The 23,588-nt window shown below is 43.6% G+C and overlaps 1 protein-coding gene across 3 annotated transcripts; it reads left to right on the top strand.

The window, feature by feature from the left end:
* Positions 1-1,902: 1,902 nt before the first annotated feature.
* On the top strand, positions 1,903-23,588 carry C8B (complement C8 beta chain). 3 transcript variants are annotated; one of them, XR_010833323.1, is made up of 14 exons: positions 1,903-3,375; positions 4,728-4,881; positions 5,663-5,804; positions 6,964-7,105; positions 8,903-9,035; positions 9,642-9,839; positions 11,866-12,106; positions 13,353-13,481; positions 13,865-14,028; positions 16,235-16,388; positions 17,571-17,639; positions 18,975-22,684; positions 23,226-23,306; positions 23,402-23,588. XR_010833323.1 is itself a non-coding variant. In XM_067001654.1 (12 exons), exons 1-12 carry the CDS (start codon positions 3,281-3,283, stop codon positions 19,124-19,126), a joined length of 1,773 nt encoding a protein of 590 aa, XP_066857755.1. In that variant the 5' UTR covers positions 1,903-3,280; the 3' UTR covers positions 19,127-22,817. The 3 variants fall into 3 exon arrangements, 1 of the variants encoding a protein (XP_066857755.1); XR_010833322.1 differs by having other exon boundaries at positions 23,226-23,588; XM_067001654.1 differs by lacking the exons at positions 23,226-23,306; positions 23,402-23,588 and having other exon boundaries at positions 18,975-22,817.

Below are 23,588 nucleotides of genomic sequence, written 5' to 3'. Positions count from 1 at the left end.
GCAAGGAAAGGATATCACAATAGATTAAACGAAAAACAGGTTAACAGGCAGCAAATCAATGTCCATTTGGCCTCAGACATTTGTGAAAATAAGGGATTATGAAGAATTATTGCCAGGTACTTCAAGTGTGAAGACTTTTGTGCCATTTCCGTCTTCCTTAACAACAGATAGTTGTTAGGAGCTTGAGAAAAGCTCTCAGGGTCAGAAGCATGTTGTATCAAAAATAAGCAGAAGTTATAAAGCTTTAAGCTGTTGCAATTCTCTGTAAATTTTGTACTATTTGACATATTGAGATGATGAGAATCTTGGTTTTTCTTCAAAATACATTGAGTTTCTAGTTTGAAAATGAATTTGTGTGTGTGTTATCTTGAAGTCCAGTGGAGATGAGATGGAGATGGTGTTTTTTTCTTTCGTTGTCTACTTGATACTGCAACCACTGCCATACAGGACCCTAGAAATAGAGCTTTCAGTGTAGATGTACCTTTACCTAGTTTGAACCAAGCCATTATGAGGCATTACTTTTTACTAAATCAAAAGGCAAAAACAGAAAATAAGCTTGACAAGGTGAATTTTTTACGTCCATGACTTTACAGATACCAGCTTCACTACCAGAAAACAACTGTATTAGTAACAGAAATTATGATGCAACAGAGTCAGTTTTAAGTAAACATCTGAAAATATTCCTTGGGGTTTGTTATTTGTAAACTTTATGACGTGTTTGCCACCTTATGCTCTTCACCATTAAAATCTGTGGGAGACCCCCTCTTACCTTTGAATGAGACAATTGCGTTCTTCTGCAGAAGGAAATATGAGTTATGAAGCAGGGAATGAAAAGATCTTTTCAGAAAAAGAGAAAAATTGTTTTTGACCAGCATAAAAACTTCTTGCTCCCATCTAACCTTTTCCACGGAGGTCCTTTCATCTCCAGTATGTGTTAGAGTTTTAATTTGGGCAAAAAGCATCCATTTAAATTTAAAAAAAAAATCACCTTTGGTGAAACTGTATGGGTTTTATTTACAGGGGCAAGAGGTTAGAAACTTTCGTTGGTGTTACGAACCCTACAAAGGATGCATTGCACTTGAAAGCTCATGATGAACACTTAGTGAGCCTTCATTTTCAAGTGTGATAAAACCCACTTCCAGTGTCTTAGAACATTGTTAGGGTTAAATGCTTTGGGATTTAAAAAACAGCTCAGCAGACAGCTGGGGCTATTACACTCAGCAATGAAGAAGGCACAAAACTGTGGGAAGAGGACACAGGCAGTGCTACAGGGTGACATTCCCACTGATCCACAGACCTATTATGCCTCAAGCTGCAAGGAGGTGGAAAACAAGCAGTGGTTGTCATTGTGAATTTTGCATGTTAGACCTCCCTCTTGTTAAGCCACGGTATAAATGATGTGGAAAACGTGATTATGCTTTTCAATTCTCTTTGAACAGTATGTTAACATATAGGAAACTCTGCCTCCTTGGTCCCTGCTGTGATTTTAACCTAACATCTTCCAGCTAATTAAGGAGAAGGCATGATCACCACTAAGATGTGTGTGGAAAGAAGGAGTAAAACGGAGATGAGCAGCATGGCAACCAGCAGTAGCAAGCTGCTTGGGGGTCTTCACAAACTGTGGCACTACCGTGGTTTGCAGTAAAACACAGAGTGTGCTCTGTGCTTTCAATCTTAGCTTCTCTCTTGCTGCTATTGCAATATTGGATTTGTACTGCATTTCTCAGCCAGCAAGGGTCCTGCAGATGGAGAGGTCTTTCCTGTAAGTGGTTGTTTTGTGTTTTTTGGTTTTGTTTTTTTTTTTTTTCTGTCGTGCATAAATAATTAACAGTAAAATCAATCATGTCAAAGGTTGAGCAAGCTGTATCAAATAGACACACCTTCGTCTTAGTCTGGGGTCAAAGTCATTTGACACACACAAAAAGTAAGGCAAAAAAGGCAAACAAAAAGCCAGTCTCAGCCATCTTTCCTAATACTTTGTCCTCCATCTCCGGAGATGACAGGGCAGCTAGTCACTGACTGTGTTCAGTAACACTCTGAGAAACCGGCTGCCTGAACAACAATCCTCCTGTTCTGGTCAAATTCCTACTGGACTTTGTTAATGTATGAGTTAATGTGCTTCTCTGTGTTAAATGGTTATCATCAAGTTGCCAAACTAAAAAAGCAGCAGCCAGTTACTTCTTTTTCAGAGACGGTACCATCTGTGAGGTGAGTACAACACATTTAAAAGGTGCCACACTTGTCCAGGTCATTACACCGAGGTTGGTTTGGGTTTGTGTCAGTGAATATGATTAATTTTATGTACAGCATCTATCATTCCCTTAATGAGCAATTTAAAATTAATTTATTCCTTTTGTCATCGGAGCAATCAGATCCTTGGCCCAGGGCAAGAGACTGTGGTGCGAAGGCCACAGGGCAGGGCCGCGTCTCCTCAGAGAACCCCTCTGCTTGGTCAGCCAGAGGGAGGCTGGGAAAACGACGATATACATCATTTTGCACAGGGAAATGCAGATTTGGAGAACTTTTACCCTCCAAAATGCTTGTGGTAGGTTGAAGAGGAAGGCCTTTGTGTCTCAAGAGTCAAAGAGAGCCATACCCGAACTGAGAAGCAGCGGGCCTGTGCCTCAACAAGCAACTGAAGAAATACTCAGTAAGGTTTTGAGGATCCCGATCTGCCTCTGAAAGCATGACTGAGCTGCTGGGAGGCAGCCCTTGGTGAATTCCCTGCCCTATTTATGCCCACGTAGGTCAATACCCTGTCAGGTCCCATGCCCGTGGCCTCAGGGCTTTGGGCATTTTGGGGAAAGGCCCAAGCCCCGGTGAGAGGTAGTGCCCAGGATCTGTGTGCAGGCAGAGGAACTGCCCGGCCTTCCTCCGGGAGACAAACAGGCATTAAAAGCAGAAATAGATGGATGATTTCGCAGTCTACGCCTAGAGAGCTGGCTTTGGTTCACTTACTGCTTCCTTTTTGCCAAGATTTGAGTAATTCATTTGTTGAAATATTCATTTATTTCTGCCTCTTGAAAGGAGCATTGCAAATGAAAGTGTAAATTGCTTCGGGACGGATCTCTGCTTTCTTCCCACTTGCCTGCAGAAAGCTGTGTGTTAACAATTACAAAGTTTACCTTGCAGATTTGCCAGGTGGTGGGTCATCTGCTGTTTACTGTGTGGAAATCCAACGAGCCAGCAGTTCGTCCTTTTCTGCTCGAACCGTTTTCAAATCCTCCTGCAGACTGGGAGTGGAGCGGTGGTGGTTTTGAATCACCGACAGTACATTGGCATGATGAGTACGGTACAGACAGCATTTGCTCTGTACCCCGTCAAACTGCTGCTGCTTTGTGCCATACTCGGCTTCCTAAATGTTCATTGCTTTGGGTAAGTGAACTTTTCTGAAGGGATGTCCTTGGGGTGATATGATAAAACTGGGAAAATCAGCACCAACTGCCTGCTTTTACTTTCTATGGGGCGTAATTGCTGTCTTGAGCTATTTCTGTGTTTCTAATGAATAGTAAAAGACATTGTTTGGAAGTTAACGTAGTGCGTTGTGTCTGACTTGGGAAAAGTAATCCCATCTGATAAATCTGGTACGACAAATTGCCCCGGTCGCATTGTAATGGAGAGTTGTGTTTGCAACGTTAAACCTCCTGATGTGCCAGCTGCCCAAAAGTGTGCTAGAAGGAAGAGGTTTCATTTTCTTTGAGTACATAAATGGCAAAAATCTGCCTGATACTTGTTTCTTTCTCTATCAGCTTAATAGATTTTGCTCTTTCAAGGGGCTGCAGTCGATCAGTGTCTGTAATACTTATGGTCTAACTGCATTTTTCCACTGTTCTCTGAACTTTGAGCTCTGAATTCATGCCTCAGTGAGCTGATGAGTTTTTGTAATTCCTTTATTCCATGTGATTTTTTAATACGCAGTAATGAGAGCCCCTTGTCAGGCAGTAAATCATACAGCTTCAGCTGGTGCTATTCCTTGTGTTGGCGGAGGAGCTGGGAACACAGCAGAGGTAGTTTGGTTGTCAAAGCGGTATGAAAAGAAACTCACTGTCAATATTTTATTTGAGCTTTCCCACTTAGATTAGGTGCTACAAGGAAGCCATTTGTCTGGAACGAGGATTTAATCAGAAATAGTGAATCTGCTGAAAGAGAAGGCAACATTTTGGCTGCAGCATCATGGAAACCTTGGAGACAGTTGTATATGGTGGGGCAGAAGAGTGGAGACTCACGCTTGGGGTTCAGATTCATCACTGGGATGAATGGGATTAATGGGTTAATGACTCTATTGAGAACTGAGAATAGATAATAGTTTTGCCCAGCTTGAGAAAAAATCACCTGCTTGGCAAAGGGAGGCACTTAAGCCTGGTTTTCAAAAATACGGAGTGCGTGTAAGCTGTCCTTTGCATTGCAGCTGGTGTTTGTTGTGGGGTGCCTGGCCCTGGAGCTATTCATCACGTACAGCAGCCAGGGACCGGGTATAGCAAGAGCAGGGGGACAAGGGCAGGAGCCGGTGGTGCAGATTTTCCTGCTGGCCACTTTGCTGGGTTATTTTGTAGGGCTCGAGCAGCTTGAGATGATGCCCAGGCTGCTGGGACGAGGGTTGTGTTTCCCATGTGGTGCAGTCTAACAGACGTTAATCCTCTTCGGCATGTAGTTTTGCACAGGCAGAGGCTGGGTTGTTCTGGCCTCGTTGTTTTCACCCGCTGAAGCTCTCGTGTTGTTGAACGCAGTGGTGGTAAGGAGCCCCTGGGGCTGGGCGGCACCAACAGCAGCGTGGCCAACAGCAGGCGGCCCCGGTCCGCAGGAGATGTGCCGCGGCCACGGGACTGCATCCTCTCCACCTGGTCCTCGTGGAGCAAGTGTGATCCCTGCCAGAAGAAAAGGGTGAGTGCTTGTGGCCAAGGCACAAAGCCCGAGAAGGCACCGTCCCACTGATGGTCCCCTGTAGGACCTTGGAACAATCAGTGCCTGTCGCTTTTTGTAGTCTGCCAACAAACGTTCCCTACCAGCGAAGCCCATCAGATGAAGGTAATGACCCCGGTAGCATGAACAGCAAAATCCTCGTTGCTAGAGGGAGCTCTGCTAACAAGCTGGAGAAGTGTTACAGGCTTAACCAGGAATAACCAGTGAAGTGAGTTGGGAAGAGTGAAGCTTTGTATCAAATAGTTAATCTTAAAAGCTGGGGAAAGAAAAAAAAAAAGGAGGGCTAACATATTGGACGGAGTAATTGACTGCTTCACAGCAGTGTTGTAGGCGGAAAAAAAATCCCTAATGATATAGAGGGCCAAGTAAATACACTGACAGAAAATAACAAGGGATGTCGTTACCAGCGCTAATTGAAAGAGAGGAGATGTAACTGAATCCTTCCTTACTCTTGCAAATGCCTGCACTCCCCTGTCAGGCACATTTAAACAAACTGTCATATAAAAGCAAACTTTCCATTATCCCTTCCAGTTCTCAGACCTTACTTAGTAAAATTTAAACTGTCCCAGATCAGAAACATTTGAAATGAGGTGTGTTAGCAGTGTCACGCTTCTTTGCCTACACTTTTTTTTAATCACTCTGCTCTTAGATCTCCCCAGCACAAAGTTTGTTTTTGAACTAGGGAACCATAAAATTCACAATTTCTGTACGCTCCAGTCAATATTCTGTTATTTCATCACAGTACAGGTTTGCCCGCCTGGAACAACCTTCTCAGTTCAATGGAGAGCCGTGTGATTACTCTGACAAAGAAACTGAAGACTGTGTTACGAATAATCCTTGCAGAAATAAAGTCAGATGTGAAGGTTTTGTATGTGCAGTTACAGGTAAGGATTCACTGCATGGTGACATCTCTGACATCACCACACTCAACTTTCTTCTTCTACGTGCGTTTGCCAGGCTAAAGAGATGTCAGATGTTGACCCTGGCCCATCTATGCTTGTGGTGTGTTTGCATGAGTGATTTTGAGTGACTCTATAATAGTCAACATCTGCCAGTCTAAAGCATGTCTTTAAAATCTCCAAAAAAAAATCCAAATAGAAGTTAAAAGCTACTGATATAATATCAGCAAAATCCATAGCACAGGTGGTTACGATGGCAACAGCAGAACACGTACCAAGCATCGCATACCCAAGAGCACAACAAGTTATTATGGTGGTCCATGTGGCCTTTCTCTCCATCCATGTGAATGACTAATTAGTCGGGGACTCTCCAAAGAGTGTAGGAAAGCAAGGCAGGTGTTAGCCATGTCCAGAATTTGGACAGCCTCTGCTTTGTGCCTGCTTCCTGGCAGTGAGGAGAAAGAGTGCAGGGAGCAGGGCACTGTGGCAGAGGGGAGGTCAGTACAGGAGATGGGGCAAAGCTGCTGGGCTCCATTTTGCTGCTCAGGGGTAAAGGAGAAGAACTGCTGATCCAGTCTTGTACCCAACGTGTGTGTTTTGATGAGATTGAAAAACAAGAATTCAGTAATGATGGACATGGGAAGAGAAAATAAAAAGTAATACCACGTCCTGTCTGCAGAGCAATCTCCAACGTAATGTTTTTTTCATAAAATATTCTAACCTTTTTTTATACTTATTTCGTTGTTGATTTTTTTTAACCTTAGATTGAAAAAGTCATTATAAGATTTTGAAAGTTTTGAGCAAAATTGAGTAAATGGAATTTGGTATTAAAAATCAGAGGCTCATGGAAGTGGTTGAGCCACCATCCCTGGACGTATTTAAAAGATGTGGTGAATGGGGACATGGTTTGGTGGTAGACTTGACAGTGCTAGGTTAACAGCTGGACTTGATAATCTTAAAGGTCTTTTTCAACCTGAACGATTCTATGATTCTATGAAATATTTTCCAGGTAGTTTTGAACCATATACTACAAGAGTCTTCTATTTTTCTTCTAGCCTCTGAGCTGGGGGACTGTGATATTGCACTATTACCACTAAGCATGACAATAGATTGTTTTCTGAGTAATGTACATATTGCAACCTAGGGAGATGCATTATGCGGAGGCTGCTTTGTAATGGGGATGATGACTGTGGAGACCAGTCAGATGAAAAAAACTGCAAAAAAGTGTTTCAGAAATGTGACCGGAAGATGGAACAATACTGGGGAATAGAGAATCTGGCAAAAGGGTAAGTCCGTGATCTTCATGAGACGTTTTATATAAGGGTAATGGCTTCAGCCACAAACGCTGACCCAAGAAAAGCTGTAGCCGTTGCTGTAGCCAGGAGTTACAGTCACACAGCATTTGGAGTCCTGATCCAAAGCCCTGTGGGAAAATCCTTATTGACTGTGTGTTGTGTGAGTCTTTCTGGGAGAGACATGGTGAGTAAAGTCCCAGGTGTACCCAGGAGTACATGTGCACCCTGCAGAGTGCATCAGCTCAGCCTGCAAATGGCTACTGCAAGAGCTGCAGTGTGCTCTTTGTATTGCCAAAACCTGGGGAGTGAAAAGAGAAGTGTAAACACCAAACACTTCCCTTGTGTCTACAGGTATTTGCAATTAAATCAATCAGTGAGAGAGATTCAGTGTTCCTTTTTTTTTTTTTTTTTTTTGCACAAGTGTCTTAAACCAGCATCTTGGGTTGCCTAAAATCTGAACCAGTCTATGGAGTTGTATTGTTGCACAGTGTATTGTATTGTATTGCTTGCATGTTAGCAAGCCCCAGCTTTGTGCGGATTCAAATCCGCATCTCAACTCATTCATCTTTTACTGGCTAAGACTGCGGCAACTTTCTGTAAGATCATACTGTGTGAAAAGTCTTTTTTTTTTTTTTTTTAATTCTGCAGGAAAAAAAATGCTTTTTACTTAAAAAAAAAAAAAGAAAGAAAAACATTGTGGGAAAATGATAATTTCCTACTTACTCTCAGGAGATATGGCTGCTGTTCATGTCATTGCTAATGCTTTGTACTTCTGAGTTTAATCAAAATTTAAAATAATGTTGGACAATTATGGGAACATGCTTCTCATCTCTTTGAAGCTACAATTGCTCAGTAATTTGCTTTTAGTGGACTTCCCTCCTTCTCAGTTTGTTCTAAAATTAGAGTTAATATTTTACAGCTTCGGTGTCATTATCATGCAAGTTTCTCTCCCCAAAACAAGGAGAGGCAGGTCTAGCAGAGGCCTGGAACAGTAATGGGAACACAACATGGACTATAGTAACTTATTTTTTGGGGGGAGGGGGTGTCCTCTAATGACTCATTACTATTTGATGATGAATTTTGGAGATGAGTAGCATGTCCTCATCTGTGTGCCACAGGGGTGCTGTTAGGCTGTCCTGACAGTGAGTAACAGAAAGGTTTTTACTGCAACTAACCCACCAGCAGCAGTGGGAAAAGCAGTGAGCCTGGTTAAATTACTCCATGAAAAAAGGTTGCAGTGCTGCATCCTTCCTGGGCACAGGTCACTGTCCTTCATCTCTTGTAGTCAAAGTAAAGCTTCCCAGTGACTTCAAGGAGCTGTTAAAGGATTGCTTGGCTACCTAGATCTTATTCCCTGACAATTTTTACTTCTTGTCCACTGACCTGTGGTTGACCAACACAGCAAAGATTATGACTGATAAACTAGAACAAAGAAAATGTCAATTAAAAATTAGTCTGGACTGATGACATAGGCATTATTCTCCCAGTGTTATTCCTAGTTGGGTAGATAAAACTGCCTTTCTGTAATTGATATCATATTCAGCAAAGTGTCAACATTTGTCTCTGTCTTTTGTTTGTTTGTTAGGCATTGAGGTTTTTTGGAGGGTTTGGGCTGATCAAACAGTGGAAGAGACAGAGTTTTCTGTTGGGGTTTCAGGATAAAGAAGTATGCAACAAAGAGCTGTCAGCCAAACAAAAAACCCTGTTGCCTTTCTCACCCAACCCATTTGATGTGTACCCCTAAATCGATGGTAAATTTAATATTTTGCTGTTATGCTTCATATACAGGTTAAATATCTTCACTAAAAACTTGGAAGGATTAGTTCTTGATCACAGGTACTATGCTGGGGGATGTTCTCCCCATTATATTGTGGACACAAGATTCAGAAAACCATACAATGTAGAAAGCTATGTGCCAGAGGTACGTGTCAGATTCTTCTGCAGCTAAGCATACATAAGTATATTCCAATACATTTAGTGCAAAATACTGATCAAGTTTCATTACTAAATTATTTTTAAGGAATTTCGAAACTCATGCAATCAAATGGGATGAGACTGAGTTTAGCCCTACTTTTAGGTTAATAACCCATGCAGTAGATGGACTTGGAACGGTGCCTTTATATTAAGATCTGTGTGCACTGGAATAGATGGCAAAGTTCCCTTGAACCTTCCCACTGCAAAGCCTAGGCCTTTTTGACTGTTGTCCATCAGGAAACCTTTTCCTCTCAGGGTTTCTACTTCCATTGCTGCCCATGTTTCACCTTCTTTGCGTAAGATTGACATATTCAGTAAAGGCCCGAGGTCCGTGCAGTATGGAGGAGATAGTAGCTTCCCTGCTGCTGTAAATCAGGTATTCCTGAAGAAGTAGTGTTAATAATAGTAATGCTTTGCAATTATACAAAGCTTTTCATCTTCAAAGTGCAAGCATTAATTCACAAGTACATTTGTATCTGTTCTCCCTTTCCATGCTTCAGGTATACGATCACTACGCAGGAAATAAAATGTGTTGTTTTTGCTTTCTGTTTAGACCAAAGGCAAATATGAATTTACAATGACTGAATATGACTCCTACTCAAGTTATGAAAGAAATGTCCTCAGGCAAAAACTTTCTCAGTCTAGCTTCGGCTTCGGTATAAATATATTCGGACTGTTTGAAATTGGTTACAGTCAAAATGACAACAGGTTCAAGAAGTTCATTCAAAGGATGAAAAGCTTTTCTTCAACAGTAAGCACTGCTCCGCTTAATTCTCTGCTAACACGTTTTCTGTATTTGTGTGTCTGTTGATTTCATCCCCATCGTCAGGTCAGCAGCCATGACTAGGATGAATGAAATCTTTCCCCCGATTGGATTTTGCAGTTTGTATTGGTCAAGTGTTTATAAAGCCACAACACCTTGGTTTGTGTTTGCAGCACCCAGGAGCTTTTCTATTCACAGACCTGCCAGGAACCAGGCTGCCAACCTTTAAAATTAGCCACAATCATGTACAGTCTGTCCAGTCTACTGCTGGGTATCCACACTTGGGTGTTTGGGGTGAAATCACTTGCAAAAAATGAAACTAAGAAGCAGGTGCAGAAGGCCTCCCCTCCCTGCAGTAAACATGCTGGTAGGAGATGGACAAATGGGACCCTGAGCAGGGTCTCCACGTGGGTGCAACCAGCAGAGGCAATCTGTACAGGTAAAACTGGGGTTTAGCTAATGAACCCGGGAGTCCAGGGTTCCCCCTGCCCCATGGGTGGGTTACACTGAGTAATGGAGAAATGTTGGGTGAAAAAAGGGGCAAATAGGATTTTCTGCAGTTCCAGGATTTCTGCACCTGTAGACGGTCCAGAAAACACTCTGTGGTGTGGACAGCTGTTGTCTGTGTGTTTGCTACAGGATAGCATGTCACACATGAAGGGCCATTCCTCGTTTAGGTGGCTTCAGCAAGGCAGGAGCTGTCACCTGGGTAAGTGATAATGCAAACAGCGAAGCCAACCTATTCTGCTGTAGGCAGCCTTGACAATAACATGGAATGAAAACTGCTAGCAGGCCTTCTGTGGGTTTAATTATAGACTAACACATGCCATTTTACTTCAGTTGATGTGATCTATCTGCTGAATACATCATTCATCAGATAAGGACACACACACCACAAAATACAGACGGCACAGTCAGTTCCAGCCTCATCTTCAGAGATGTGGTCACAGCTGTGATCTGATGCACACTTTAAGCTGGCTGGAGATGCTTTAATCTATAACTCCTAGGACTGCTTTATGAGATTCATTCTGAGGCTGTGTGCAACATCATTTGATTTCTTCTTTTCATCTGTTATTGCTGTAAACAAACCTAGCTCTTGTCAGTGGTTTAATAGTACTGCTGATCTATGTCTCTTCCCTCAGTATACAGTGCGCTCAGCAATGGCAGGGTATTCCTTGTTGCTATTAAACTTGCATTTGCTTCCTGCAAAGTGACATTTCCCATGACAAGATCAGAGGTATATGAGAAGCATTTGCAGTGATATCCAGAAAGAAACCCTGTACTAAGTCCTTATTTTATTATTTAAGCTACAGAGTTCTATGTTGAAATGCCTTTGATGTGGTATTCCTGCTGGCCCAAACTGGACACAAATTCTTTGGACATAACAAAAGACCTCAGCTCCTGACATTTATGCCAGGAAGGGGAGATATAATATATACCCACACACACATATTTACACAAATACATACAAATGCGCATGTATGCAAGTGTTTGTGTTTTCCTCTTTCCGTGGAGTTTTGGTGATAGCATATTCTCTGTAAGACAAATATAAATATTAATTTGGATCAGCCAGAGAATTACTGACTCATGTATAAATCATCATGATTTCAGTTGTTCAGCTTTTTCACGAGAAAGTCTGTGGAAGCAAAGGCTGGTCAACAGTATTACAGGTAGAGCACTCTGTTGGGATGCTGTTTGTGTCCTTGCATCTGTCAGAGCAGAGTCTTGATCCTGGCTTTTCCCTTGTTGAAGTTGAACACCTGAGCCGTCACCTCTTTGTATTGGGTGTCCCCCTTTCGTCCTTCTCCTCTCTCCAGTCCTTGTCAGAATCCCGATTTTCAGAAACTTTACTACTAAAAGGCTTGGTTTTACTAAATTAAAATATTTCCAGTTGAAAATTGTTAAATTGATAAGTGCTGACCAGTATAACTATGTAATGGCAAATACCTGCACGTTGTGGCAAGAACGACGATGCTCACTTCTGGATTCTCCTGTGTTTCTGTATGCCATGTAGTCCAGCAAATTCATTCACGCCCGTTCTGAGCTGACTGTTGCCACTTATAAGCTGAAGCCCCGAGCCCTGATGCTGCATTACGAGTTCCTGCAGAGACTCCATCAGCTCCCACTGGAGTACAGCTACGGGGAGTACAGAGAGCTGTACAGAGACTACGGGACACACTACATCACCGAGGCTACCATCGGTGGCATCTACGAATATACTTTAGTCTTGAACAGTAATGAGCTCCAAAAGGCAGGTACGTGCATATGAAGCTTGTGAAAAGGCCAGACCTGGCTTTTCAGTGGGAAAATCCCTCTCCAGGTACCCAGTGATGGTTCAGATCTGAGGACAGAAAAGAGAGGCTGTGGAAGAAGGAGCCAACAACATCTCAAAGATAGCCCGTAGGAAATACGGGAGTAGCAGTGTTTCATGGCAGTGAATAAAGCACCTGGTTTTCAAAGAATGCTCAGCATCGTGGGCTTCGTAGAGCTCTCAAGCTGTGGGTGCTGCCAGTTCACAAAAAGGGCCCTGGGGCAAGTGTTTTAGACTACGCATTCAGGGGGCTGACACGATGTTGAGATGAATGAGAGTCATGTAGCTTAATGCCTTTGTTAGCTTTGAAAACCTTCGCCTAAGCTCTTTTCCCATTGCCTTTCAAATGGCAGTTTTGAAACACCTTTAGCCTCGAGAGCTTTTCCAGCATGTAGGAAACAGTAAATAATTTGCTGGGTGACTCTTGTGCCTGACACTGCTCGTGCTCTTTGACTCTGGCTTCCTTTTTTGCAAGAAATGATGATTGTTGTGTAGGGTAGAGAGAGCTGTGTGACATTAATCAATAGCTGCACTCTCTTATTTATTCATTGGCATGAGAGTGAGGAACTGCCTTCGCTGTCTATTTGTGAAAGCATTTAGTGGACTCTGCTTTGTGCGGCACTTGGTCTGTTTGCTCTTCTGCTGGCTAGGAATGTGCTAGCTAGGGCTGTAGCAGGTATGGCCCAGAGAGACAGACTTCAGATTCAGATTTCAGATATTCAAAAAAACAGCAATTTCTGAGACGTTGGCGTGGGTCCGTCATGAGCAAACTTGTGTTGAACTAATGTATATTGTTGTTTGCATTTGCATGTTGTTTGCAAATGCTGCCTGGCAGTATCTGCAGAACTAGATCAGGAGCCTGCAGTAGAGCTCAGGGTAGTAGTGCTCCCTCGTCTGTGGGAAAGATGGCAGTAGAGAGGACTGATTGTACCTGATGCTGTGCCAGGATGTCATAAAACAATGGTTCCTACCTTAATTGCATATGGACTATAAGCATTAATAAGGGCTGTACTGGATCAACCCCAATATCAGATGTGTGGGAAGACCATGAAATCTGTTAATTATCCCAAAGAAGGCTTCATCTTTTTTACCAAAGAAAAATCATGTATCAACTTATATTTTCTGCATATAAGGACATAAAAAAGGGGCTATTTTATTAAAACACTGCAATCTTTTGCTGTTTATTTAAGGTTATACTTTGAGCGATGTCCAGAAATGCGCACAGCATGGCTTTAAAATTGGTGGAACTATTAAAGATGTCCGCTTGAGTCTTGGAATAAACGTAGAAGGCTGTAATGCCCTTTTAAAGGAGATCGGAGGTAAGCAAGAAACACTTTGGTGATTTCATTTCTAGCCTATGTCACAGTGAAAAATCTTTTCTTCCATCGTGGTGGAGAGAAGCTTCAGGCTGTGGAAGAACTTCCAAGCATTACAGCTGGCCACCCGAGGGAAGAAATTGAGGGGGCAGGTGTAAAGGACAGGAGGATTGGGGGTATTGCTGCAAGGCAGCAGGAGAGGCACAGGACACACAGTGTAGGAAACCAGGCTGCAGGTGTGAAGCACCCGTGGCCTTTCTCCTTTGCCTTCTCTCAGCGGGATGGGTCATTTCCAGAGGTGCTTTGCTGTGAGCTTATGTCCCATTTCAGTCCCCAAAGAAATAACTGTGCAAAGCTGACTGCTTTCTGAATGCATTTTTTTGCAGACAGCACCGCCAAAAAGCAGTACGTGGAAGATTTCATCGCCCTCGTTCGTGGTGGAGCAAGCGAACACATTACTGCACTGGCCTACAGAAGCCTGCCGACTGCCACGCTAATGCAGGAGTGGGGAGATGCTGTACAGTACAACCCTGAAATCATACAGCTAAAGGTACTGTATGCTTTGCTTCATTCAGCCTCACTTAGCTGAGTGCCTCAGAGAGCTCTGTGTTTGAAAAAATGCGATTTTTTTTTTTTAAAAAAGGGCAATTTCTAGGGCAACTGATAGAACTATATGGTGTAGCATCATTGCTCTGAGAATGGGTGATCAGGAAATCAAAGTTGTGATGCATTAAAAAGTGTGGTGTAGCTGAAAGGAAGTGAAGTAAACAGCTTTTACCCTTCGTAAGTTGTCCATGCCGATGTGATTGCTTATTGCCCACCTAGCAGGTAAGACTTTCCACTTCCTCTTTTTCCAGTGTATCACTTGTCAGCATATATTTTATAAGGACTTCTTTTGCTTGAAATTTCTTGTCTTCCATGAGTATCAGTGACTATTTAGCAACAATTCTCTCTGGTTCAGGAGGTCAAGTTCACCATACATATTTGGATGTTTGTGCAGATTAGCTAAATAAAAACATGCCCTGGGTTTTGAAGGGTCAAGGGTTTTTGATCCCAAAGAGTTTTAGAAATGCAAAGTGCTGTAAAAGTGAAAAGTGAGCAGAAGCATGTAATGATTCTGCCTCATTGTTTTTAATGTCAAAATAAGCTCCTTCTGAGAGAATATTGATTGAATACCATAGGCAGAGGAAAACATCCTTTTAAAGCAGGAGTTTGGACTGTCAGAGGTGGAAATTGGTTTTGTTATTATTATTGGTCTTCATTGTGAAATTAATTTTAGGCAAAAATATTGATATTTGTAAAAGGAACTTGTTTCTCATTGAAAATTCTGACTGTTAAAAAAAAAAAAAGTGAATTCTAAGCAGTCTGAAGCAAAGAAAATATCAGTAATCTGGAAATACTGCCAGTGCCCTTCCAGTACTTGCTGCAGTGCATTTTTCTTTCCCATGCCCCTGGTGCACAGTGGACAGAGCTTCAGAAATGCACTGGGAAGTTTCCCAGCAGGAGACAATGTGAGCACAACGCCCTGCACAGATCCCATTTCCAGAAAGTTCTCCCACAACCAATTGTGGCATCCTTTGTCTGGCCTGGCATCAGTGGCCAGGCTGCTCAGTGAAAACCCCAGATGGATGTAATTTGGATTTGGTGTCTGTGATCCCTCATTTCCATACCAGAATCCCTGTGGGGTTTGAAGATCAAACATACCAGCAGAGTCAGCCCAGGAACGCTTAGTTAGGGAAAACTGAAGCAAATCAGTTCATAAATCAACTGCAGAAGGGCCTTGGCAGGTCACTCTTAGTGTATTTCCTCGTATGTATGATCTGAATTCAAAAAGCAAAGTATGGATCACAGATAATTGATGAAGAGGGAACGTACAGCAGCAGGAAATGAGCATTCTTTATTAAAACCTCCGACTTCTAGCAGTTTGAGACTCTTAACAGCAGCACAGGGACCATTCATGCTTACTGAATTCAGTAAAAAGTATCCCTACAGCAAGGATGGGAATCTGGGAAGTGTCGTCTGAGGAGAGGCACCAGCATCATCCCCCTGGCTTTAGCAGATGACTGCCAATATATAGGGATACCTTAACTTCCCCTCCTCAGAAAAAGGAATAAGAAGGCCAAAGCCTCCTTGTTTCCTACAGCACGTTCACTGTGCCGTGCACTCTTATCTTCCACCACTGGCCTTATCTGTGGTGCTTGTATTTGAAGATCACAATCCTCTCCCTTTTGAAGGTAGTGGAAACCCTTATCTTGGCTTCATAAGCAGAGAAATCAGCCTTGAAACGCAGAAGTGGTTGTGCTGAAAGTGCAATGCGAATGCCCATGGCTGTGCTGTGCAGCTGTGTGAGGAACGAAGAAGATTTCTGTGGGTGGGTCTGGTGGGGGTCCTTTTCAAATTGGAGTGAGAGAGCATTCAGGAAAAGTAAATTTGATCAAATCTGGTCTCAAAATGTTAAAATCAAGAAAATGGTAAGAAAGCATTGAATGAAACTGAAACTTTGCCTGTTTTTCAACTGTGTGGCTGTTGAATCTCCTTATGCGTTTGCAGTGCCTTTGGTGCTGTAAACCAAGGGGAAGACTCCTGCAAGGATTCGTGCTGCTGCTGTTCACTAGGTTGAATGAAACGCTAATGGGAAACCTGGAGCACGTGCCACAAGGCCTTCATTTCCCTCCCCAGCTGTGCTTCCACGGAGCCATGCGTTGCTCGCACCATCTTGAACAACAAAATGAGTGCAGCTCCTGCCCTCCCTCTAGGTGCAGCCGCTGTACCAGCTGGTGACTCCGACTGACTTCGCTAATGCAATCACAATAAAAGAAAATCTGCGACGGGCTCTTGATGAGTTTCAGCTGGAGACCAGTTCCTGTCGCTGCGCTCCATGCCAGGGCAATGGGACCCCCTTTATGAAAGGTAGGAGGATTTCACGCCTCTTCTCTGGCTTCTGAGAGCAATGAGCAGGGAATTTGTGGGGAGGGAGGAAGCTTAGCGAGTAATCTGCTCTTTAGTTACTGCTGTCATTTCTCTACCAGGTAATAAAAAAGAAATGAAATAGCTTTTTTAGAAGATGGTCTATTTGTAGAGTGCCACAATTTAGTAAACACAGTAGAGTCACAGAATGCACCTTTTTAATGGGAGTGATCGTCTGTATCAGTTCCATGGAAAAATTTGATCCCCTTTCAATTATGTGTTAAAAAAAGCAGCAACTTGATGTCTCCTCCTTTGCTTTTAAGATTGCTTCCATCATCCTGGAGAAGTGACTACTGTCTCAGCATTAATTAGTGTTTGTAAAAGTGTTCTGAAGATGAAAAGCACTACATAAGTGCCAAGCACAGTTATCACCATCACCTCCCCCCATTTCTAATAAGAAGCTGTCCTCCTTTGTAAGCAGACTGTGATTTAAAAATGAAGGGGAAAAATAATCAAATTGAATGAAAACCACACTGCCTAAACAGAGATATATGATGTGATGAGAGCTTCTAACAAAGGGACCATTTTTTTCAAGTGCCTAATTCCAATCTGCATCCAGAAGGCCTGATGAGGATCGTTATCATCTGAATGTGCCTGACGCAGAAACAATTGCTTCAGGTACCAGCTAGATGATTGTAGCACTTAGAGGATTTGTCTCATGATTACCCTTGTTTAAATAACTTCTCAGGATCTAAGTCAGGTTAGCATTTCGTTTAGGATCTTCTCAAGGAGAGGCTTTCAATGCCGGTTACTTTCTGAGGTGGGAGCTCTCACCCTGGGTCCAGCTGTGGGAAGGAAGCGTACTGTGGCCCTGGGAAGCTCAAGTGGGGTTATGCAGGTGTCCCTCCTGCACAAACCCTTCCTCACCCACTGCAAACAGTTTGCTCCCCTCCCAACACTGCCAAGACATCTCTGGAGAGGGGCAGGGGACTTGCTGGAGAGGCAAGTGGGGCGGCAGCATACTCACAGCTTCCCTGCTTTATTGCTAATTTATACTTCCACCAACAGAGAAAAATGCTGACGTAATTTCTTCCTCCCAGGAGAGGACTGAAAAGGACTGGGTGTCTGCAGGGAAACGAGACTTGAAATGAAGTCTGTAATCCCAACATCTCTGCTTGCTTTCAGGGACAGAGTGTGAGTGCTTGTGTCCCCTTGGCTACCGCGGCACTGCCTGTGAGATCACCAACAGGAGAGGTAAGCGGCCCCCAGCCCTGCTGCTGGCTGTCCAGCCCCATGCACAAGAGGTTGGGGTCCTGCAGAAGTGACAGGTACCCTTTGCCTGCTCTCTTCTAAAATTCTGAATTTCTTGGTGCTCGCCCAAAAGTGGCTTTACTTCTGCAGTTCCAAGCCACCCCCACCCACCTTGCAATTACATCAAAATAGGAACTCCTGCCTGATTTACAACCCATGGCAAGCCTCGGGGCTCCTCCAGCAGTTCTGTTCCCTAAGTTTTCCCCTTTGATACAGCCACTATGTTGCAGACTGTTTTCCTCTAGATATGCTACCATGCATTTTAATCTTAAAATCTTATTATGTTGTTTTGAAGCATTTACTAATGCTTCTTGGTCACTTTGTGTCACTGCTGTCTTCTGACTGATGTTCTTAACTCCTTCTAGTTTAGGATGATCTGTGACTTTAATCATTTTGTTTACTTCTTCCAGCTCATTAATTTAGATGCTAAATAATCCCAGATCTCAGGCACCCAGAGCTCTGGCACCATCCCACAATTTGATGCACAGCATTTATCACTGTGCTTTGTTTACAGTCTTGTAGCCAGCTCTCATTCTGCATGACTGTGTCCTAAGCAAGCCAGGCTGAAATACATTTTAAGCCGAGATTTCACCAAGCAGAGGGTCAATTTTGTAGGTGTTTCTAAGCCAGTCCATTCAGCCTGAAACCGTGGAATCACTTACACCTTTTTCCAGTCTGTTTACTGCACACATAATCACATCCAACCCTCCCAAAGACTGCATCCATCCGCTTGTCAACATACAACTTCCTTTCCCACTCCCCTTTCCTTCTTTTATGTGTTGCTTCTGTGTTCGGCTCTGTGATTCTTAGGATGCTGAATTTATGTCACTCACGTGCTCAGGGTCCAGAAGAAGACAATGTAATAGGCAAAGCAGTGGTTAGAAAGCTGAATATTCAAGCTGTTGTTCACCAAAGAAGAACACGCTAACATTATCCCTGGCACCTCAAAATGTGGCTGACAATTTAGTGCTCTTCTTAGCAGGGCTTGGACTAGGTCAGGGAGGGAAACACCCAACAATAAAATATAAAGCTAATTGATGCTTTTTTCTTGTCCTTGCTGAATAAAGGTTAGTTAGAACAAACACGAGGAATGCTGAACAGAGAATTAAATGTCTTTAAAACAATCACTCATTGTTAATGACTCAAGTATGTTGTTGTTGGTATGGATGGGGCGGAGCTGTTTGTATTTATATATGATTCATGGAAGCTGACAGCTCTCCCCTTGGAAAGAGCTGCTTTATTTTGACACTCCTTTCTGGCTTGTTCTTTCGTTTTCAGATACTGCTATTAATGGAAATTGGGGTTGCTGGGCCAGCTGGTCTCCATGCTCAGGAGGTCAACGAACACGGAAACGACAGTGCAACAACCCTGCGCCACAAAACGGGGGTTCGTCATGCTCAGGGCCAGATGCTGAAACAGTTAATTGCTAGAGGGAATCATTAAGAACTCGCACAAAAACGATGAGCAGGTTGCAGACTGAGTGGGAAGATGTTACCTGACTGGCTTGCTAAGTTGGCTTCTCTGTGCTTATGGGTCTCATCCACGTGCGTTGAAGTTGGAAAAAATTCTGAAGGCTTTGGGAGTACCACACCTTTGGGCATGCTTTTCAGTTGTCCCATGCAACTGAATGTGCTTACTGTTCTTAATACTGTTCTGTGTCTCTATTGCAATGGGCTAATTGCGACGAGCTCGATCTCCTGCCTTATTTAGTAGCAGTAGATTTTAAGTTTCTTTTATTTTTGAATGTTTCTTTGAGATGAGAAAAGACTATTTGATCTTACGTGCGCCAGAATGTGCACTAATATGCAGCTTCTGTGAAGACAGCTGTGTCATGTGGAGCAAAATACAGCATATTAAAGTCTAAATCTCAATGAGCACGATAGTATCTAGCATGACATTTAAAGCCGCTGTGCCTCACTACACCAGTTTCCCTACTTATTGTATTTAACTTAAATTGTCTGTCATACCAGAAATTGTCTTGAAGGAGTGAAAACCAAATTGTGAAGCCGTCTGGTGACACCAAGGCATTGTTATACGACTGAATAGCAGTTGTGTTCTTACTGCAGAGGCGAGCTTCCTCCTGCGCATTGCTGAAGTAGAGCAGGCACACTGAGGCTCACATGCACCCCAGTCCACTCAGATGCTCTGGTTCTTTGGGATGCTTCTGGGATGGGGAAAGGCTGTATTTCAGTAGTTGCATTGCTAGTCCTCTCAGGTTAGGACATCTGAGATGGAGGGAGTTTGCTATGAAAAAAGTCAAAGCAAAACGAATGGTTTGCCCTTTGTTACTGTCCCTGAAGCCATGCATCACGAGCTGAGTCAAACAAAAGAGGAACTTGTACTGAATGCCGCGTGTGGTTCCATGACTCACCTGAGAGGGATTGTTCCAGGGACTTCCCTCCTACAACCTCATTGGTGCCTAATGGCTTTTGCAAAGACATTTGTTGGGGCATGCTTTAAAATTACTAAAGACAGCTCTGTTTGGGGAAAATAGTGCAACCAGTGCAAAGTTTCTCCTAAATGTTGCGAGTCTTCTAACATCAGCAAGGTCAAACACTCTTCCAAGGGCTTTTAGCAGTGCTGGTGATGATGGGTTGGTATCACCAGTTTCTCTTCTCTCAGACTGACGTTGTCTAAATGCACTTTTTCTAAGAGCGACTCAGGCTCTCTGACATCCGAACAATGGAACATGCATTTAGTTTTAGCCCTCATGCCGCCTCCACACTTATTGACAAGGTTTCTGTGACAGCTTTAAGAAAGGAAGAGCACATTGCATATGTGCATATGTAAAATAAGCACGATCTGTAGTCATAATGGGCTACGTAATTGAGCTGCCAACCCAAAACATTTCCCTTATCTACTGTATAACCCTTATATCTTTTGTGTGATAGAAAAGCTTCATTCAGGGTCATGGTCAATAAGGTCACTGCTTATGCTATATGCAGTATTTGTCGATGCTTTTTAAAGAGGCACTGCAAAAGCTGTGCAAGAGAGAACCCCGATCACCAGCTTGGTTTGGTTCATGGGTGCCTGTGAGAATGTGCACTGCAGTGCAGTTGCTTGCCCTTGTTGAGAAGCGTTGATGTGATCGGATTAAGAAACTTTCTCAGATGACTAGAGCTGCTTTTGTAAATTTGACCACCTTTCCTGACCATCAAGGTGGAGAAAGCACTCTGACACATGGTCATGGTGCATCTGTCCGCTGCTGCCACGAGCAGTGAAACAGAGCCAAATACAGCAACCTGAAGGCTCTCCCTGATCAGAAAAGCCCAGATTTTTTGAAATGGCAGTGCCTGGGTTTGGATATTTGGGGTTGGGTTTGGTTGTTTTGCTGTGTTGTGTTTTGTTTGTTTGGTTTGGTTTGGTGGTTTGGTTTTTTTTTTGGAGGAAGAGAGAAAAGATTTGACGGTCTTCAAGATGAGCAGGATAGTCTACCTGAGGTATGATTTCAGGCATGGTTGCACATTGAGCCTGTAGGCTCTGGAAGCCTCCCATAAAGGACATAACTTTATCTTGTCCTTGTGATGTTGTGCTTAGATTTAACTAACTAATGATTTATTATGATCTGGAGGGTAATAAAAGGTACTATGCTGAAGCTTTTATTGTTTCATTTTGGTACACATTAAATTTTGGTACTGTCTTTTATTGGTGTTTCTCACTTCCACTTTCTGTGCAAGTTTGCATTAACAACCCAGGTATGAAAGCAGGAGAAGGCTGCAGACACGACGTGTGCATGTTCTGCACTGGTTAAGCCCATTTCCGTGGCTAAGGCTCTTGTCTCAATGAGCTTTATTGCACCCCTTATTGCATTCCTACCCTGGTCCAAATGTGTCATCTCAATATGGGCTTCTTTAAACCTGCAGTAGTCCTGTGTTGTAGGTTTTGTCACCTGTGTCTCACCACAGATCTGCAGTTAACACCACGCTGCTGCTATGTGTAAAAACCAGTGCTTCACTCGTTATAGTCAGCATGGCTTAGGAAGCTCCAGAAATGGTATTTTGGGTCAGCTGTAACTACCACATCCAACTTTCCCAGCACAAAACCATCTCGGCTCCTGCTGCCCCCAACATCATCAGGAAAGGGTCAGTCAGCCTGGTTTCCAGCCGGGATTCACTTGTTCCCTGCCTTTTCCTCTCAGGTAGACACTTACATTGACCTGTGAGGCTGGGACATGGTCTAGGCTGTGACTGGGGTCTTGTAACCCTGTGTTGTAGCCACAGGGTTTCTAAATCAATTCCCAGGTTCCTATTCCTCCCTGTCAGGTGAATGTAGCTGTTCCTCCCTGTATTGTGTTACTGGCTGCAGCGGCCTACCCGCGCGGCCTACCCGCCAGCCCTTGCAGTGGTGGGGCCGGAGAGCTCAGTGGCAATATCAGCGCTCCTGGCATCCCCACCCAGGTCCCTGAGGGCATACAGAACAGAAATCTGCTTTACAGAGAAACTAATAGACACAGAGACAGAGAGAGGTTGTTGGAAGCAATCTGGGGAGTCCTGGTGGAGGTGTTAGCAGTCCCCACATTGCCAGCTTGGGGTTCTGCTGTGCTTGCTGCAGAACCCCGTAAGCACCCAAAAACCCACCAGCTTTCAAGGCAAATTACACCTGCAGATCTGTCTTCCTTTTATACCTCATTTTAACACCCTCATGTTTGCGTAAATCAACAGCACTAGAGATGCAGACAGCAATTATTACCATTATGGACATTTGTGCTTTACCTATCAGTAGTGCAGGACTCCAGGTCTCACTGTGCTGGGTACATTGCAGCCCCACAACAAATGCCAGCCTCTCTCAGATCCGCCAGGACCCGGCATTTCTTTTGGTTTCTGTAGGACCGGATGTTTTCTTCCTTCCCGTGCCTCTGCATTAGCGCTGGACGAAAAGGGAGGCGACAATTTCAGAGCTGCTCCCGGTGGGCAATCCTCGGCTGCTGTAAAATCGCAGGCTCGAAGGGACGCAGGCGTTTGGGCACTCAGCGTGACATTGACCCCGAGGTAGGAAACAGCCCTTATCTCCTCTCCTGTTAGCTGGTTATCTGGAGCCTGCACCTTGCAACCTCAGGTGTATTGTCATCAATCATTTGCTATTTTCTGTTGCGTACTGGTTCCTCGCTGCCCTTCCTTTGTTAATAACCCAGTTTGCCTATATCCATAAAAATATCTGATTGTGATACCATTTATCCAAAGCACCATACATCCATCATGTACTTATGAGAGAGATAAACAAGGTCTCCTGGGAAATATGCCGCAAGAAATATATAGGATAAATAACTATATCAAATGTATGTCAGTGTGCAAGAAGGGAAAATCCATTCATTAAAGCCAGGGTGGAACTGCAGTGTTTTATTGTACCCTCTAAGCTTTTAGTTTAAGTAAGAAACGTACATTTTTGCTGCTTATCTCATCTAGCACAGCTCTCATGCTGGCCACTTCAGCAGGAGATATATTAGCTTCTTTGACTGGCATTGTAAATGTGTAATTGCTCATAATCTCTCTTTTTTCCTTTTTTTTTTTTTTTTTTTTTTTTATTTAACAGACCTTACAGACAGCTTCTCCCTCCCTCTGACTGCAGCTTCCCTGTTCCGGAGCTGCTGCTGGGAGGACGCCTGGGCTCTGGGTGAGCTGGGAGCAAACCTCAGGGCTGGTGGGATTCCTCTGGTATTGTCCCTTTAATCTCCTGTGTTTCCTGTTGTGGTGTCGGCGATTCTCCAGCCTGGCATTTATCCTTCCGGAAAGGTTTCCGAAGCTGAGGCTGCAGGCATCCTCCTCCCTCCCCAGCCTCCCAGGCAGCAAGTCTTCCCCTCGATAACTTCTTTCCCCGCTCGCAGAAGAGATACGCTGCTCCCTAACCTACTCGACATTCGTTTGCTCCCAGGCTTTCTCCTCAGCCCTGCCCAGG

The sequence above is a fragment of the Anser cygnoides genome, chromosome 8 (assembly GCF_040182565.1).
Source record: "Anser cygnoides isolate HZ-2024a breed goose chromosome 8, Taihu_goose_T2T_genome, whole genome shotgun sequence".
Classification (NCBI taxonomy): Eukaryota; Metazoa; Chordata; class Aves; order Anseriformes; family Anatidae; genus Anser; species Anser cygnoides.
Note: the sequence above shows the minus strand (reverse complement) of the source record. Positions and strands in the feature narration are given on the sequence as shown.